Source organism: Myotis yumanensis, unplaced genomic scaffold, assembly GCF_028538775.1.
Source record: "Myotis yumanensis isolate MYYU_CA2020_CCGP unplaced genomic scaffold, mMyoYum1.0.hap1 SCAF_3, whole genome shotgun sequence".
In the NCBI taxonomy this organism is placed as follows: domain Eukaryota; kingdom Metazoa; phylum Chordata; class Mammalia; order Chiroptera; family Vespertilionidae; genus Myotis; species Myotis yumanensis.
Window position 1 is genome coordinate 1,883,310 of NW_027223754.1, and position 17,351 is coordinate 1,900,660.

The window sequence follows — 17,351 nt, forward strand, 5'->3', positions numbered from 1 at the left end:
GTCCACACCAAGACACATCATAATTAAAATGCCAAGGGCTAAAGACAAAGAGAGAATCTTAAAAGCAGCAAGAGAAAAGCAGTTACTTACAAAGGAGCACCCATTCGGCTGTCAGCTGATTTCTCAACAGAAACTATGCAGGCCAGAAGGGAGTGGCAAGAAATATTCAAAGTGATGAAAAGCAAAAACCTACAACCAAGAGTACTCTACCCAGCAAAGCTATTATTCAGAATTGAAGGTCAGATAAAGAGCTTCACAGATAAGAAAAAGCTAAAGGAGTTCATCACCACCAAACCAGTATTACATGAAATGCTGAAGGGTATCCTTTAAGAAGAAGAAGGGGAAAAAAACATTAAAAATATGAACAATAAAATGGCAATAAGTACATGTTAACAATTGAATCTAAAAAATAAAATAAAGGAGCAAGCAGAACATTTTGATGGTTAACAAATGGGAGGGAAGTTGGGGGGATGAATGAAAAGGTGAAGGGATTGAGAAGTACAAATTGGTTGTTACAGAATAGTCATGGGAATATGAAGTATAGGACAGGGCATATAGTAATAATCCTATATAATAAAAGCATAATATGCAAATTTCCCCCTTGACCAGAGGGCGTGGCCAGCCGGCCAACCGCCTGCGGCCCCTGTCCCCAGCTGACCCAGCCTGATCGGCCCTGATGGGGGTGGGCCGGCTGGATCCCAACTGTGTACGAATTTGTGCACCGGGCCTCTAGTATTCTAATAGTTACGTATGGTGTCAGAGGGTACAAGATTTATCAGGATGATCACTTAGTGAGCTATGTCATGTCTAATCGCTAGGGTGCACACCTGAAACTAATATAATATTGTATATCAACTGTGATGGAAAAATAAAAATGATTTTTGTAAAGATAAGAATGTGGCCATCTATGCATTTCATGTTCCTCACAGAGACCTTTGAATCCACAATGTGAGAACCACTCAGTGTTTCTCTGTCTGCACAGGTGCCCCCCTTCCTAGGGACTGTCCTTCTGCGGGTGCCCCTCCGGCCAGGCCCCATCACCTTGTCCCCCGCCCTGAGGGGTCAGGCTCTGGAGGGACCTCCCCCAGGCTCTCAGATTGCAGGCTCCCTCCCCGCTGCAACCCTGCCCGATCATCATAATGAAGGGGCGAGGAAGTGGAGGTAGTTAGGTACGACCAGGTGCCACAGAACCACAACAAGTCGCCTCGTAAAGTTTTATTAGTTGGAAGCAAGAGAAAACACAGTGGCTGGTAGCACAGCATAAAGGGCTCCAGCCAGGAGCCAGGGCTGCTGGGTCTTGTCGGCACGGGGAGTCCACCTGGGTGTGGACAGGACGCTGCACAGAGCCCTTGGCTTCCCGCCTCGAGGGCCCTAGACTATACTGAACAAATGCCGAAGCTAAACACGCGGAGCGCAGGCTCGCTCTCGGGCCACGCGTGGGGACACTCAGCTGGCGACACGCATTGGGCACGGCACACGGCACCCGACTGCGGGCGCGGCCTCACGGGGGGACACTCAGCTGGCGACACGCATTGGGCACAGCACACGGCATCCCGACTGCGGGCGCGGCCTCACGGGGCCGGGCCGGAGGCGGAGGCGGGGATGAGCTTGGGCGTGGCCTGCTGGGGCGGCTGCACCTCGGGGATCACCTCCCCGTGCTGGTACACGCTGACCGTGACGTCGATCTTCTCGCCCCCGTACTTGTTCTTCACGTTGATGCTGTACTTGCCCGAGTCCTCGGAGGTCACGCCCTTGATGCTCATGCTGACGTACTTGGCCTGCTCCACCTTCACCGAGAAGTGCTCGTTGAGCTCGATGTCCTTGTCGTTCTTAAACCACACCACCTCGGGGTCGGGGTTTCCAAACACCGTGCAGGTCAGGTTCAAGGTCTGCGGGGCGGGGGGGGGGGGGGGGGGGGGGGGGGGGGGCGGCGGGCAGGGAGGGCAGAGGTAGGAAGAGGAAGGTCAGATTCCCTCTGAATGGCACCAACCCTCATCATGGTCCTTTACCCCATTCATGGAGTCAACATGCTCTTTACATGTGTGAGCACCACGCCAGACCCCAGGGGTCCCCAAACGGCAGGATGCAGACAAGGGCAGTTTCACGCAGTAGCTCCTGAGAAAAACCCGTGGTAATTCCTTCCATTCATCCTCAGCTGTGACCCAGGGCCTAAGCCTGCGATGGGGAACCTTTGTCCTGCCGAGGGCCATCTGGACATTTATAACATCATTCGCGACCAAACAAAATTACCCACTGACACATGAGCCTTCTGTGTTTGGTCAAACATTTCATTAACTCGTCCCTAAGGCCTCGGCAGGGCCAGACCAAATGATTTCGAGAGCCTTCTATGGCCCGCGGGCTGGACGTTCCCCACCGCTGGCCTAAGCCGGCTAAAGAATTTGAAAGTAATCAGATAGATCCACGTTTTACAGATGTTTCGGCTTTTTTCTCACCTTCCTTTATATTCAGACCCATGGACCCTCTTGCAAATCCAGAGAATGCATTGACTTATAGCAAGTCGTACACAGCAACCATGTGGACATTCAGCTAAACCCGCCGGACCCTGGTAACGCCAAACCACTGTGAGTTTCCCAGCGACGGCTCAGCCCTGAGCCCAGGCTGCTTGGCCTCACGCCCAGCTCTCTGCAGCGGCCCAGGAGAAGGGCCACCACCTATGTGTTGGGTGAATAAATCCTCTCCCTATGTGTCCCGAGACCCTGAGCTACAGCTGAGGCACCAGAGGGGTGCAGGCTGGACGTCAGCATTTCCGCCAACAGGTGACCCATTAAAACTCGGTAAACAGCGCCCAGTCCACGTTCCAAAAGGGTGTCACACTCGCAGAGGGCGGCTCCCACCTCTACACAGGCAGGTGCCTCCTGTGGGTGTGGGTGTGGCCTGCCCAACCTTGGTCCCCCCCCTTGGCCCCCGCCTCAGCCCAGGACCAGGGTTCAGACCCCGGTGGACACCAGGCACAGGACCAGGGGTGGCTTGTCGGCTCAGATATTAGCACAAGGGTTACCAGAGGCAGCGGGCCAAGCAGGAGGGGGTGGGGAGCCCAGCCCCCCGGAGGCTGAGTGACAGGCACGCTCCCAGCTCCGCATGGCCCTTTGCAGGGCTGCATGCATGGCTGAGCCCGTGCGTCCTGGGGTCCTGCCGTACGTCCTTACCTTGCCTTCCATTATGGTCACCACATCAGGTAAACCACCGATCACCTTGCCACGATCTGCAATGGAGGGGACTCAGCTGAGAAAACCATCAGCAGGGTGTCCTCCTCCCTCCCCCGGCCCCTGCTGAGCACCGGCTGTATACAGGTGTGCACAGCCACTCGGTGGAGGACGGCACCTGAGGGGAGGCTGGGGAGGCTGGCAGGGACGTGGGTGTGAGCGGGGCTTTGAGGGCGCAGGAGGGGTGCCTGGGGCTGAACTAGGGGAAAGGGCCCGGCTATAACTCAGGGAGAGGGGCCTGTGGGTCTGGAGACCAGGGCGGTGCAAGGATGTGTATATATAGGAACTATTTTTAATTTCTGTATAGTGTGATGTTTGACATCTTCAAAACCTCCCTGTCCCAGCCCAGCCCAGCCCAGAGCACATCTGGGACACCTAGGCACCTGGGAGACCTGGGGCACCTGGGAGACCTGGGGCACCTGGGGGACCTGGGACACCTGGGAGACCTGGGGGACCTGGGACACCTGGGAGACCTGGGGCACGTGGGACACCTGGGAGACCTGGGGGACCTGGGACACCTGGGACACCTGGGGCACCTGGGACACCTGGGAGACCTGGGACACCTGGGACACCTGGGACACCTAGGCACCTGGGAGACCTGGGACACCTGGGAGACCTGGGACACCTGGGGGACCTGGGGGACCTGGGACACCTGGGGGACCTGGGGCACCTGGGGCACCTGGGAGACCTGAGAGACCTGGGGGACCTGGGGCACCTGGGGAACCTGGGACACCTGGGAGACCTGGGAGACCTGGGGGACCTGGGACACCTGGGGCACCTGGGGGACCTGGGACACCTGGGAGACCTGGGGCACCTGGGGGACCTGGGACACCTGGGGCACCTGGGGCACCTGGGGGACCTGGGACACCTGGGGCACCTGGGGGACCTGGGAGACCTGGGACACCTGGGACACCTGGGGGACCTGGGAGACCTGGGGGACCTGGGACACCTGGGGGACCTGGGAGACCTGGGGGACCTGGGAGACCTGGGGCACCTGGGGCACCTGGGGGACCTGGGAGACCTGGGGGACCTGAGATCCACCCACCAGCCATCCAGAGCCTGAGACCAGGGCCAGGTGCCGGACAACCAGGGACCACGCCCACAGCCCAAGCCCCCGACTGTTCAATCCAGTCACCCCGAGTGTCCCTGCCCGCCTGCCTTCCAGGGAAGCCCAGTAAGGGGGTGGCCTGTCAGCTCCCAGCTCCTGCCTTCTGCCTCCTGCCCCCAGCCCTGGTGCGCCCCAGCACACGGGCCTGTCTCTAGAGCCTGCACGTGTCATAAACCTGTTTCCTGAGCCTCTCCAGTCTCTCCTCCTGCAGCCCCCCCTGCCTGACCATCTCCTAAAACAACACAGAACAGGTGGGTGGTGGCAGGAGGACAGGTGGCCAGGGGTGCTGGAGGCCTCAGGAGGGCAGGTGTGAGGAGGACAGGTGTGAGCGGGGCAGGTGTGAGGGGGCAGGTGTGAGGGGGACAGGTGTGAGGGGGCAGGTGTGAGGGGCAGGTGTGAGGGGGAAGGTGTGAGCAGGGCAGGTGTGAGCAGGGCAGGTGTGAGCAGGGCAAGTGTGAGGGGAGCAGGTGTGAACGGGGCAAGTGTGAGGGGGCAGGTGTGAGGGGGCAGGTGTGAGGGGGCAGGTGTGAGGGGACAGGTGTGAGCAGGGCAGGTGTGAGCGGGGCAGGTGTGAGGAGGGTAGGTGTGAGGGGGCAGGTGTGAGCAGGGCAGGTGTGAGGAGGGCGGGTGTGAGCAGGGCAGGTGTGAGGGGAGCAGTTGTGAATGGGGCAGGTGTGAGGAGGGTAGGTGTGAGAAGGGCAGGTGTGAGCAAGGCAGGTGTGAGCAGGGCGGGTGGGGAGCAGCATGGAGGTGCCCCATGGGAGCGAGCAGCTCTGCCCTTTATCGTTCGATACACAGGGTGACACTCTAAAGCACGGCCTCTGCCCACCCACAGCTGAGGCCCTTGTTCCCATCGCCCGGTACTTACTCTTCTCTGCAAAGGCAGCCGCCCTGAACGTCAAGGGGGGAGGGAGAGAGCAGAAGAGAGTCGTGAGAAAACGCACCCACACACATCCTGCAGGGGAGGGGCCGGCTGGGGTGAGGGGGTGGGGGACGCCTGCTGCAGGGGAGGGGCCGGCTGGGGTGAGGGGGTGGGGGACGCCTGCTGCAGGGGAGGGGCCGGCTGGGGTGAGGGGGGTGGGGGACGCCGGCTTTCTCTCAGAGGACACGCCTTTCCCCGATGCCCACCGCCCTCCTGAGAGGGGCCACCCTGTCTTCCAGCTGCTGACACGCTGAGTTCACATTCAGACTCAGAGTCGCAGATACTTCCTTTCTCCCTGAATTGCCCAGGTCGCACTGGACAGTGTCAGATCTTTTGGGAAACGCCGGTTTCTAATTTGTTTGGTCACCCATTCATCCATTCACAGATATTCACTGAATGACCTGGTGCTGGCCAGTGGCTGCTCTGTGTGGGATGCCCTAAAATTCATCCACATTTAGAACTCTGGAGTTACTGCCCAGCCGGCGCGGCTCAGTGGTTGAGCGTCGACCTATGAACCAGGAGGTCACGGGTCGATTCCCGGTCAGAGCACAGGCCCGGGTTGTGGGCTCCATCCCCAGTTGGGGGCGTGCAGGAGGCAGCCGATCCATGATTTTCTCTCATCATGGATGTTTCCATCTCTCTTTCCCTTTCCTTTCCTTTCTGAAATCAGTAAAAATATATTTTTTTAAAAAAGGAATTCGTCACTTTACTCATTGAAACCCACCCGGGGTTCCCAGACCCTCGGCAGTAACTGACAGACACATTCACAGGGTGGAAGAGCGTCTGCCGTCTGCACAGAGAGCGGCTCAAACTGCCATTTGCACCCCAGTTCCCTGGGAAGGACAGGCCTCGGGTCCCCCGGGCGCCCAGCGAGGTCCCTCGGCCAGAATAACCACAAGGCCCCGGAGCCCTGGACGGCGAGTCTGGACCCGCGAGCGAGTCTTACTTGAGCTGCTGGAACTCCGCCAGCGCGTCGTCGAAGGCTGCAAGGAAACAGGTCAGCGTCACTAAGGGCCCGCCCCCTGGCCCCCTGGCCCGCATGCCCGCGGTGCATCTGCCCGAGGAACACGGCCGGCAGCCAGTGAGTGGGCCGATTATTCAGAAAGAATGTCTCCCAATGGGAACCACCGCGCCAGAGGCTTCCCTCCCTGCATCCCACACGCGTCCCCACCCGCCAGGCCTGAGCCCCAGGCAGGACTCTGACCTTGGCCGGACAGGTCGAGCGAGCGCTGGTGGTTGTCGGTGCCGTCCGCGATCTCAAAGGTGTACTTCCCTTTGTCCTTCTCCGTGGGCTCGCAGATCTGCAGCCAGGCCATCTCCTCGCTGCCGCCCGCCCTCATGTGCTCGCTGGACGCGATCTTGGCGTCTCTTTGACAAGAAAAGGCAACGGGACATGTTTGAATCCAGATCTCAGTCACATGCCAGTCCCCGAGGGGCAGTGGCCGGGCTCAGGCGGAGGCCTCGTCTAACTGGCCGGTGCCTCTACCAGGACAGGCTTTTCAGGATGTTAGTAATTTATTCTCTACATCTGTGGCTCAGACCCAAACACCTTCTAAAATTAAACACAATGCTTAGTTTTTAAAGATGAATTGCTATTTAATATATCCGTGTTGGCCATAACATAATGGACTTTAAAATACTCTATGCAGCCCAGCCAGCGTGGCCCAGTGGTTGAGCCTCAACCTATGAACCAGGCGGTCACAGTTCGATTCCTGGTCGGGGCACATGCCCGGGTTACGGGCTTGACCCCCAGTAGGGGGTGTGCAGGAGGCAGCCGGTCGATGATTCTCTCTCATCACTGATGTTTTGATGTTTTTATCTCTCTCTCCCTCTCCCTTCTTCTCCAAAATCAATAAAAATACATTTTAAAAAAAATACTCTATGCAGAATGGCATTTTTCCCTCAAAAAAATTTTTTAATTACATGTGATCTAGCAATTGCATTTCTGGGTCTAAACCCGGAGGGGTTGACGGCAGGGACACGAGGAGCTGCATGGGCCCCGGGTGCCACGGCACCATGTGAGCGGCCAGCAGGTGGGAACAACACCGGTGACGGACAGACAAGCAGAGCTCGGTGGAGTGTCGTTCAGCCTTACCAAGGGCGGAGCCCAGCCCTGGCCGGTGTGCTCAGTGGTTAGTGTCATCCCACACACTGAAGGGTTGCAGGTTCGATTCCCAGCCAAGGGCACATACCTGGGTTGCGGGTTTGCTCACTGCCCCCAGTGGGGGTGCATGCAGGAGGCAACCAGTCGATGTGTCTCTCTCCCTCTCCCTCTCCCTCTCCCTTCTCCCCTTTCACTCTCTCTGCAGAGCAGTGGGGAAATATCCTCAGGTGACGATTAACAACAACTAAAAGACATTGCCTCTAGCACATTCCCCAAGGAGCCCCTTGGCCGGGGCCTGTGACGCCCCCCGGGTCTGAGTCCCACGCTGCTAAAAGCACAGCATGCACCCAGACACCAGCTAAAACCTCCTTGTCCACATGCCCGGCATCACCTCGAAGACAGAGGCCTGGCGTCCAATCCAGACAGGAAGAGCCCAGAGCACTGGTCCCCCCAGAAGGGCTCACGCTCCCCCTCATCCACCCACACAGGTGATGCCGCTCAACACGGATACTCGCAGCCAGAGTTTGTCACTGGGGACATGGCACATCTAAGGCGCGAGGAGGGGCCCGGCCGGCGTGGCTCAGGGGCTGGGCATCGAGCTATGAACCAGGAGGTCACGGTTCAATGCCCGGTCAGGGCACATGCCCGGGTTGTGGGCTTAATCTCAACCGTGCAGGAGGCAGCCGATCCAAGATTCTCTCTCATCATTCATGTTTCTATCTCCTCCCTCTCCCTCTCTCTTCCTCTCTGACATCAATAAAAACATATTTTAAAAAAATAAATAAAGGCATGAGGAGGCACAGGGGCTGGGTCCAGGGAGGAGCTGAAGACGCTGGGGCGCTGACCCCGCTGAAAGCTGAGCTGACACTGTTGACATGTCCTCGGGTTAGACCGGCCCTTCCCACCTCCTCCCCCAGCAGGTGCCCCTGAGGCCCCGGTGGCTGCCCGGTGCTCCCCGCGGAGACCTGGAGCTCTGGCGACTGTTGGGGATGAGCTGGGGGTGGGTGACGGGAAAGGGCCGGACCCCACGGGCTGGACGAGACCCTCGGCAAGTGCTGTGACCATCGTGAACATCGCGAGTGTTTTCCCAGGGGACCCCCCCCTGGCGAAGCCTGGGCAGCGCCCGGGAGGAGAGCCTGCCCGCACACAGGCTCGCCGGCTGCCGTGCTCCCATCGTAAGCGTTGGGCTTATGTGGTCCTTTCGCTTCAGGCTGCCTCCCAGGAAGGCAGCGGCGGACACTCTGGATGTGGCTCTTGGTCTCGTTCTTCCTGGACTAGCTCTGCACTGAGTGCCCAGCCCCGTGTCACCCGGGGAACGACCCTTGTCCACACCGACCACAGGAGACGGTGAAGGAGGTGGCCTCTGACCGGGTCCGGCATTTCTGTACCTGCCTCCTGCCCCCGCCTCCCCATGCCAGGCTGGGCCCGGCCCAAGCCGAGGCCTGTCCTTGTTTCTCAGAACCCCAGGGGCTGAGGGCGCGGCCACTGGCTTGGTCCTCAGACGGCCCGTCCACAGCGCTGGGACTTACTTGTGGTACCAGTTCACGCGCATCTCCTCGGTGAAGTATTTCATGAAACACTGCAGTCTGATTCCGTCCGGGGTGCAGAGTATCTTCAGGGGAGAAGCAGACAAGCCTGCAGAGAGCGAGACACGCTCAGATCCCAAAACGCAGCCCTGCCACACGAGCAGGAACCACATGAGCGGGAACCACGGGATCAGGAGCCACGTGGGTGGGAGACACGTGAGTGGGAACCACGTCAGGGGAAACAGCGCTGTAGGCAGGTCCTCGCCCCCCAGCACAGACGCACTCCCACACCCGTGCCTCTGTCTGTCAGCCCCAGGTCCTCACGCTTGTCCCCTGCCACAGTCACTCATCAAACAAGCATCTGCTACGCCCAAGTCATTGGCCGAACCCTGCTGAGCGCTGTAAGGAGAGAAGCGTGCCCGCCCCTGAGCGGCTCAGCCTGTGGACAGGAGGGGAAGCATGCGGATTGCACTGTGACACGGGAAGTGCTGTGTTCGCTGATCCAGAACCCAAGACAGTAGGACATCCCCAACGGGACTGGCCATGGGAGCCCGAGCCCCAGACGCTGCCGACCCGGCGCGTGGCCAGGAGGCCCTGTCCTACTTCTGGTTTCACGTCAAGGGCACCGTTAGGAGGCCTTCATCCTGAGGGCATGGGGCACTTATACTTTTCCTAACCAACATTTCAGCAGCCGGACCAATCGCCCGTGCCACCCCCGGGAGGAAGTCCACTCTCCCTTCGCCAGCGGCTTCTGCGCTATCGGGTCAGACATTCCCGAGTCCCATCCACACTCAGCACCAAGGCGTTAGCGGGAGTCTGGCCCCTCGGGGAGCGGTGCACTTTGGAGAACCCTGTACAGGGAGAAGCTGCCCATGTTAAGGACGGGGTGGGTGACAATGTCGGGAACGCCCGGGGGTGAGGAGAGAATCCTACGTGAGTGACAGGGTCCGCGAGAGTCCGAGGGGCCCAGGCAGTCAGGTGCCCCTCGACCTGCCGGGAATTAACTGGGGGACGGAGAGCACACTGCCCCGTCCCCAGGGACATGGCCTGCCACCGGACACTCACGGGGTCTCTCCTAAGACTCTGCAGAGTCAGTGGCCCATTGGGGTGGGGCACTGGGTGTAATAGATCCTATTCCAGAACCCACACCGGAAACCTGCATGAGATGTTGATCAATATCTCCCCAACCCATTTGACAAAACAGGAAGAAAATAATAATAATTAAACCAGTGGGCGCCCCCATCCGATTGCCAGCTCTAGCTAAGGGGGCGCCTCCTGCTCACGGCCTCGGTCCCCCCTCTCCGTCTCAGCTCACGCGGAAAGCACAGAGACCTGGCGGCACTTCACACTCACGCGGCATGCGGGGTGCGAGCAGGGCTCATAAAACAAACTCTAAACATAACGCGGAGGAGCCCTCGGACGCCCTCGCGAGCCCGTGAGGCGGCTGCTCTGGCATTTCACCGGGGTCCCTGCAGGGCGGGCACCTGGGTCCCCGCTCCCCGCCCCCCGGGGACAGCGATACTCCCACCCAAAACGACCCCATGCGAGCGGGCACTGACTCACCGCAGACTCTGCTCATCGCCAGGATCATGTCCTCGTACACTGAGGGAGAGAGCAGACACACGGTCACTACACGCAATCCTCCCAGCGCGGCCTTCTCATGTGTCGACACGGGACATCGTCACACGCGTTTGTAAAGGGACACACGAAGAGGCGCCACGTGTCCATAGGCTGGTGTGGAGTAACTCCCCCACCCGCTCCCCGTCGTGAACAAGGAGCAGAGCTCGCTCCCCCTGCACCCAGCCGGGTAGCGGATCGCCTCCTCCCAGATTCCCTCCTGGGGCCCCGTCAGACCTGGGGTGAGACCCGCTGTCTGATGGGGGACCACGGTGACATTTCAGAACCCCCAGGCCTACCACGCGTCATTCCAACCACGGCACCACCCCACGCGCAGCAGAAGGACAAGCCTGTTTTCTCTCACGGCCGCTGCTATGAGCAGTGCGTGCTACAGCCCAGGGCGCGGGCGAAGGGCCCAGCACGCCTCGCCCGTCGGTAAACGAACTTCTCCTCGAGGGACGGAGGGCCTGCTGTACCTTTGCCGGCTATCTCAAGGGTGGACACATCTTGACCTCTGTCGTCCTTCAAGGTCGCCTTATACTCCCCGTGGTCCTTCTTGGACAACTACGAGTGAAGCACACCCACATGGCGGCGAAATGACCGTCACCACAGGAAACGGACACCTGGCACCCACCCGGCGTGGCTCAGGGGTTGAGTGTTGACCGATGAACCGGGAGGTCATGGTTCGATGCCTGGTCAGGGCACATGCCTGGATTGCAGGCTCGATCCCCAGTGTGGGGGCGGGGTGGGGAGAGGAAGAGGCAGCCGATCAATGATGCTCTCTCTTCATTGATGTTTCTATCTCTCTCTCCCTCTCCTCTCCTTTCTGAAATCAATAAAAACATTTTTTAAAAATAAAACAACAGCCCTAACCGGTTTGGCTCAGTGGATAGAGCGTCGGCCTGCGGACTGGAGGGTCCCAGGTTCGATTCCGGTCAAGGGCATGTATCTTGGTTGCAGGCACATCCTCAGTAGGGGGTGTGCAGGAGGCAGCTGATCCATGTTTCTCTCTCATCGATGTTTCTAACTCTCTATCCCTCTCCCTCCTCTCTGTAAAAAATCAATAAAATATATTTAAAAAATAAAAATAAAATAAAATAAAAATAAAACAACATGGAATCCCTGCTGACAGGTTTCCTTGGCAAACCACGGAGACCAGGCTGCAATCGGGAGACAGGCAGGGCCCGCAGGCACCTGAGAGCCCGTTCTGCCGGCTCCCGGGGCCCGGAGATGGGGCGGCGCACCTTGGGGATGAGCAGCTCGCAGACGCCCCGCTCCAGGTCCGGCGGGCTCTCCGTCTCGTACAGGGCGTCGTCCTTCAGCCACCGGAACACCGTCTCCTTCTTGGTGTTCGCGACCTGGGAGACAGAGCCGGGTTCAGGGGTGACCCTCGGCTCACAGGCAAAGGCTCTGCTGGGGCAGCCCAGGCCTCAACAGGAAGCGCGCTCATCACACTCAGACGGAGGCACGTGCGGAGACTGCAGTCCGGCCTGCAGTGAGCGCGGGGCCTGCATCGGCCCGGGGCCCGGAAGGTCTGGGTTCAATTCCCAGTCAAGGGCATGTACCGGTCAGGGTGCGTACAGGAGGCAACAGTGGCCATGTGCCTCTCTCACATGGACGCTTCTCTCTCTCTCTCTCCTCCTTCCCTCCTTCCCTCCCTCCCCTCCCTCTAAAAATCAAGGGAAATACCCTGCAGTGAGGAATAACCACAAGCCATGGGTCCGAAGGTGGCAATGCATCCCCCAGGCCCGGCTTCTAAAGCGTGAAGCCCTCGCTCTGGCCAGGCAGGGCCCCTGCTCGAGCCCCGGGTGAGACGGCCTCCGGGCGGACACGATGTCGGCGATGCAGATGAGCCGCACGCAGCGCGTGCTAAACGGTTAACCGCGTGGAACCTTCTCCCAGGTCCAGGACCCTGGCTGGGCAGCGACATCCCGGACGCAGCGCCACGGAGGGCAGGAACTTCCCCCGCTCAGCCCGGTGGATGGGGGCTCCTTCCCAGACGACACTGGCAGCCTCAGAACTAAAGCGTCCGCGGGACCCAGAGGTGTGCCGCCCGCCCGGCCTGACCCAGCCCAGCTCGCACCCGCCAGCTCCCCGCAGGTCCCTGGAGCCCACAGGTGAGGGCCACGCTCCCTCCGGCCCCGCCCACCTTGCAGACCAGGCGGACTTCACACTCCTCAGTGACATCCCAGTGCAGGTACTCGGCAAAGTGGGGGCCTGGGGTAGCAAAGTGAAAAGGAATCATATTACATGTTAACACATGTGTGTATACATGCATGCGTGTTTGTGCACATGTGTACTGTGCAAGTGCGTGTACATATGTGCATTGCATTGTGTAAACACGTGTGGGGTATATGTGTGCATGTGTATGTGTGTATGTATTTCATGTGTGTATGTGTGTAAGTGTGTGGGATGTGTGTTTATGTGTTTTGCGTGTGTAAACATGTGTGGGGTGTGTGCATGTGTAATGTGTATGCATGTGTGTGTATATGTGTGTGCATTTCAGGCAGAGGAAGCAGCTGTTCAGTAGGAACTGGGAAAACCCGTTTCTGGGCTTGAAACGGACATGTGTGCGCGGTCCGCTCACTCTCCCGCCGCCACCTGCCGCCTCTGCCCTTCAGAAGGAGGCGGCGTCCTCCTTCCTTCCCAGCGCAGGCCCCGCTGCGCCAGAGGCCGGGCACGGACGCTTTAGAGCGGGGGGTGCACAGAGGGGAGGGGAGGACACACAGCCCGGCCAGCAACACTGCACACACATGCTACTCTGAATCCAACGTGGATTTATCTGTATTTTAAAATACTGTGTTTATTTACAAGAAACTTAGAAGCAATTCATACCCTAATAGCAATGCCATCAGCCCATTCAACACAAACACGCAAGGCAGATGCTGAAAGCATGTATTGAACTCTTTCAATAAATATGTCCTACACAGTGAAAAAGTTTATAATGCAGAAATGGTAAAATAAAATGTTTTTTACTATTAAAAATAAAAATAACTAAAAACAACAAACTTAAAAAAGCCTTGATGTTATATTTTATAATCCATATTCTAATGTTTTTCAAAAGGCATAGAAATCCCACATAAAAATCCCATTGAAATATTAAACCCTTGCGTTATTTTTCAGATTCTAAGATTTATCCATTTTACTTTGTAACTAGTGAGCGTGTATTGTTAAAAACAATACATTTAACATGCACTGTTCGCAGTTAAAACATTTAAAAGCTAAAACGTTCCCGATTTTAAGTAAGTAAAACAGCCAGTTCCTGGGAAAAGGGCAGAGGACAGAAAAGCACCCAAGTGTCTGGAGCCGAGACGTGTGAGTCCTGGCCGCTGAGACCGCACCGAGCCACGGGGCCTCGCGGGGTTGGCCGAACTAAACACTCAAACCCTAACCCTTGGTTTCGCACTGCTTGTGGGCGAGCGGCCGACACCTACCTTGTTTCCTGAGAAATTCTTTCCTCTGAAATTCAGCCTCGTCCAGGACAGCCTTGAACGCTACATTCACAGGGAGGGAGAAGGGCGTGAAATGCGTTTTCCTGCCAGCAGAAGGGCTTTGAATTGTCCCGCGGGCGCGCTCGGCGGCCTACCGTCTCCGATGAGCACCAGGGAGGACTGGTTCTTGGCCTTCCCGTCGTGGATCTGCACCGTGTAGGTGCCCTCGTTCTCCACCGTGAACTGGTCCATCACCATCTCGATGATGCCGGTCGACTTGTCGCACTTGATTTTGTGCGTCTGGAAGCCACCGAGGAAACAGAACCCACAGCTCACGGCTCGGATCGGGACACGCGAAAACACAAGGAAGTGGATCCACTAAACCCACTGGTGAACCAGACGTCAAACAACGGACACAGATGTGCGGAAACCCTGTCCTGTGTGTATTGGCGGGGGGGGCAGCGGGGGGGGGGGGGGCCGCCAGCAGACATGCACCCCCGGACACGCACCAAACCTGAGACCATTGAACGCGTGGGGTAGAGAACACAGACACACATGCAGCCACAACACAGCCACCCTCACAACAGCGTCCTCCTCCCCCAGGACCCTGAGCCACTCACATACACACACATACACTCACACATACACACACACATATACGTGCACACATACACATGCACACACATGCACATGCTACACGTACCCGCACATACACACAGAGAAGCATGCGCGCACATACAAATTCATACTCGTGTACACACATGTGCATGAGCACACTCATATACACACATGCACATTCACACATAGGCACGCACTTGCACACACAGGCACACGCTCATGTACATACATGCTCACACATACGCACGTGTGTGCACACTCACATACACTCACACTTATACACATACGCTCACATACACAGGCACATATACACTCACACATATACACGCTCACACGCACTCACACACACACAGGCACACATGCACACTCACACACACACTCACACACGCACTCACCGGGCTGTCGGAGACCTCCCGGTCGTTGATCACGAACCGAAAGCTGGCGTCGGGGGACAGCTGCTCGGCCTGCAGCCAGAAGCGCACCTGGCCGTGCTCGAACACCTCGTAGGCCAGCTCGGACTTGAGCGGGACGGCTGCGGGGAGGAGGCCGTCAGCGCCCTGCGCGGGAGCGCTCGCAGGAAGGTCCTGCTCTGAGCCTCCCCCAGTGAGCCCCCGGGTGAGGGGGCTGTGCACCCAGAAACACAGGTCCGGCTCCAGGCGGCCCCGCTCGGACCCTGCGTGAGGGCGGCCTTCTCGGCGCCCCCTGACACCCAGGTGCACTCTGTGTCCTATGGGATTCAGCCACCGAGGCTCCCCTCGGCCCGGCAGCCACCCTGAACCCCAAATCCAAAGCTCTCGCAATGCATGAACATTTCTACCAGCGACAGTCAGAGCTGCACTGGTTGTGAGTGAGCAGGTGGCCAGCCTGCGGGCTGAGAGGAAAGGGGCCCTGACCACACAAAGCCGGGCACGCCCACCCCCCCACCCCCGCGCCCACCTGCCCCACCCCCGCGCCCACCCCCCCACCCCGCACCCACCTGCCCCACCCCCGTGCCCACCCGCCCCACCCCGCACAGCCCAGGTCCCCGCTCACTTACTGGGATTTTTTATCTCGTTGCTCAGCGCCATCAAGCGTTCCAGCTCTACAAGGAAGAGAAACGTGCCCATGGGCGTGGACCCCAGTGCACACGTGTGCAAACGTTAGGAGGCTGACCAGGCGGAGGCCGCGCCACCACAGTTAACCGAGGACGTGAGAGGCATTCCCACGCGCAGGGAAAGAGGCTCTCTTACAGAAATGGCACCCTGCCCGGCAGGCCTGGCTCAGTGGTGGAGGCCGACCTATGCCCCAGGAGGTCACGGTTCGATTCCCGATCAGAACACATGTGGGCTCATCCCCAGTGGGGGGCGTGCAGGAGGCAGCCGATCCATGACTCTCTCTCATCATTGATGTTTCTATCTTCCTCTCCCTTCCTCTCTCTGAAATTAATTTAAAAAATTGTTATAAAAAAAGGGACCGTACGGCTGGCCCTCCCTGAAGAACAGCAGGTGAGGGCGGACAGGTGAGTGAGCCAGGCAGGGAGCGAGCCGCCTCTGCGCTGCCAGCCACCACAGAAGCCACTGCCTTGCCCTGGAGCGCGGGGCGCGGTGAGCGGAGGGACGGCCCACTCTTTCTGGCGTCTCCTCCCTGTGAGCGAGGGAGGGATCCGCTATGGGCTCTCACACACAGGAGACATATATGTGTGTTTTCTCTGTCCTCCAACTGTGGGATGTTGGGGGGAACGAGGGGAGCCCCCATGATTCACGGGGGCCTCGCATCGATGTGAGGACGTCCACGCTAGTGCGCCCGCCGCTGCCCAAGCCACCGAGTGCCACTACCGCTCGCACGTTCCCAGCAGGACGAGGACGGCCCGAGAGCGGGTGTCATTTCCCAGTGAACATGGGCTTCTCTGCATGGCCCCCCACCCCCGCCTCCCACAATCACCCCCTTTTCCCAAGAAGCGAGTCGTCTGGGCCTCAGCGCCCACCTTCGAAAGAGCCCCACATCCGCACACCTCACCTGCCTCGTCCAGCACGAAGCTGGACGACACCCCGTCCGTGTCGCTCACGGACACCGAGTAGGTGCCCAGGTCCCCCTTGTCCGGGTTCTTGAAGTACAGCTTCGAGCTGCGGGCAGGCAGACCGGCCGTCAGGACTTCTGCTCGTCCGCGTGTCGAAGGGCCGCGGCCGCCCCCCGCCGGTGCGACTTACTGGTCCCCGACGGTCTCCACCTGGAACTTGTCCTCGTCGGCGATCTCCTCGTAGGCCTTGCACCAGGTGAACTGGGAGGCGTCGGTCATCTCCGGGCAGTTGAAGCTCAGGTAGATGTTGCCCTGCTCGTCCACCCCCGCGCTGACCTCCTTCGTGCCTGCGGAGCGAGCACCGAGGTGACCACGTGGGACGGAGGGACACACTGTCCTGTGGGCCTCCCCTCAGAGAGGGCCTGACACGGGGGCGGGGGCGGACATGGAGTCCTCAGCTTTGCTCACCCTCCACCTAGATCAGTGGTCGGCAAACCACGGCTCGCAAGCCACATGCGGCTCTTTGGCCCCTTCAGTGTGGCTCTTCCACAAAATACCAACTTCTATGCATGGGCCACGAAGTTTCAATCGTGCTGTATGTGCGCGCCCACACGTGGTATTTTGTGGAAGAGCCACACTGAAGGGGCCAAAGAGCCGCATGTGGCTCACGAACTGCAGTTTGCCGACCATGGACCTAGGACATTAGGGCCGGGAAGGAGCCAGCCACTCCAGCCACACAGGGACTATGGGCCGCACACAGATGGGGGCTGCACATGGATGGGGGCACACACAGATGGGGGGCCAC

The 17,351-nt window shown here is 58.9% G+C and overlaps 1 protein-coding gene across 2 annotated transcripts in view; it reads right to left on the minus strand.

Annotated features, from left to right (window-relative positions):
- Positions 1-1,200: 1,200 nt before the first annotated feature.
- Positions 1,201-17,351, minus strand: part of MYOM2 (myomesin 2) — a 61,499-nt gene continuing 45,348 nt past the window's right edge. For both annotated transcript variants that reach the window (XM_070408076.1, XM_070408077.1), the window contains exons 22-37: positions 16,737-16,893; positions 16,546-16,652; positions 15,587-15,631; positions 14,946-15,082; positions 14,088-14,232; positions 13,936-13,995; positions 12,651-12,718; positions 11,746-11,859; positions 10,978-11,065; positions 10,448-10,486; positions 8,888-8,993; positions 6,459-6,622; positions 6,201-6,237; positions 5,201-5,223; positions 3,168-3,223; positions 1,201-1,889 (exon numbers count right to left, since the gene is read on the minus strand). In XM_070408076.1, coding sequence (XP_070264177.1) covers positions 1,572-1,889; positions 3,168-3,223; positions 5,201-5,223; positions 6,201-6,237; positions 6,459-6,622; positions 8,888-8,993; positions 10,448-10,486; positions 10,978-11,065; positions 11,746-11,859; positions 12,651-12,718; positions 13,936-13,995; positions 14,088-14,232; positions 14,946-15,082; positions 15,587-15,631; positions 16,546-16,652; positions 16,737-16,893 — 1,664 coding nt within the window. In that variant the 3' untranslated portion in view covers positions 1,201-1,571. The remainder of the gene's footprint in view (positions 1,890-3,167; positions 3,224-5,200; positions 5,224-6,200; positions 6,238-6,458; positions 6,623-8,887; positions 8,994-10,447; positions 10,487-10,977; positions 11,066-11,745; positions 11,860-12,650; positions 12,719-13,935; positions 13,996-14,087; positions 14,233-14,945; positions 15,083-15,586; positions 15,632-16,545; positions 16,653-16,736; positions 16,894-17,351) is intronic.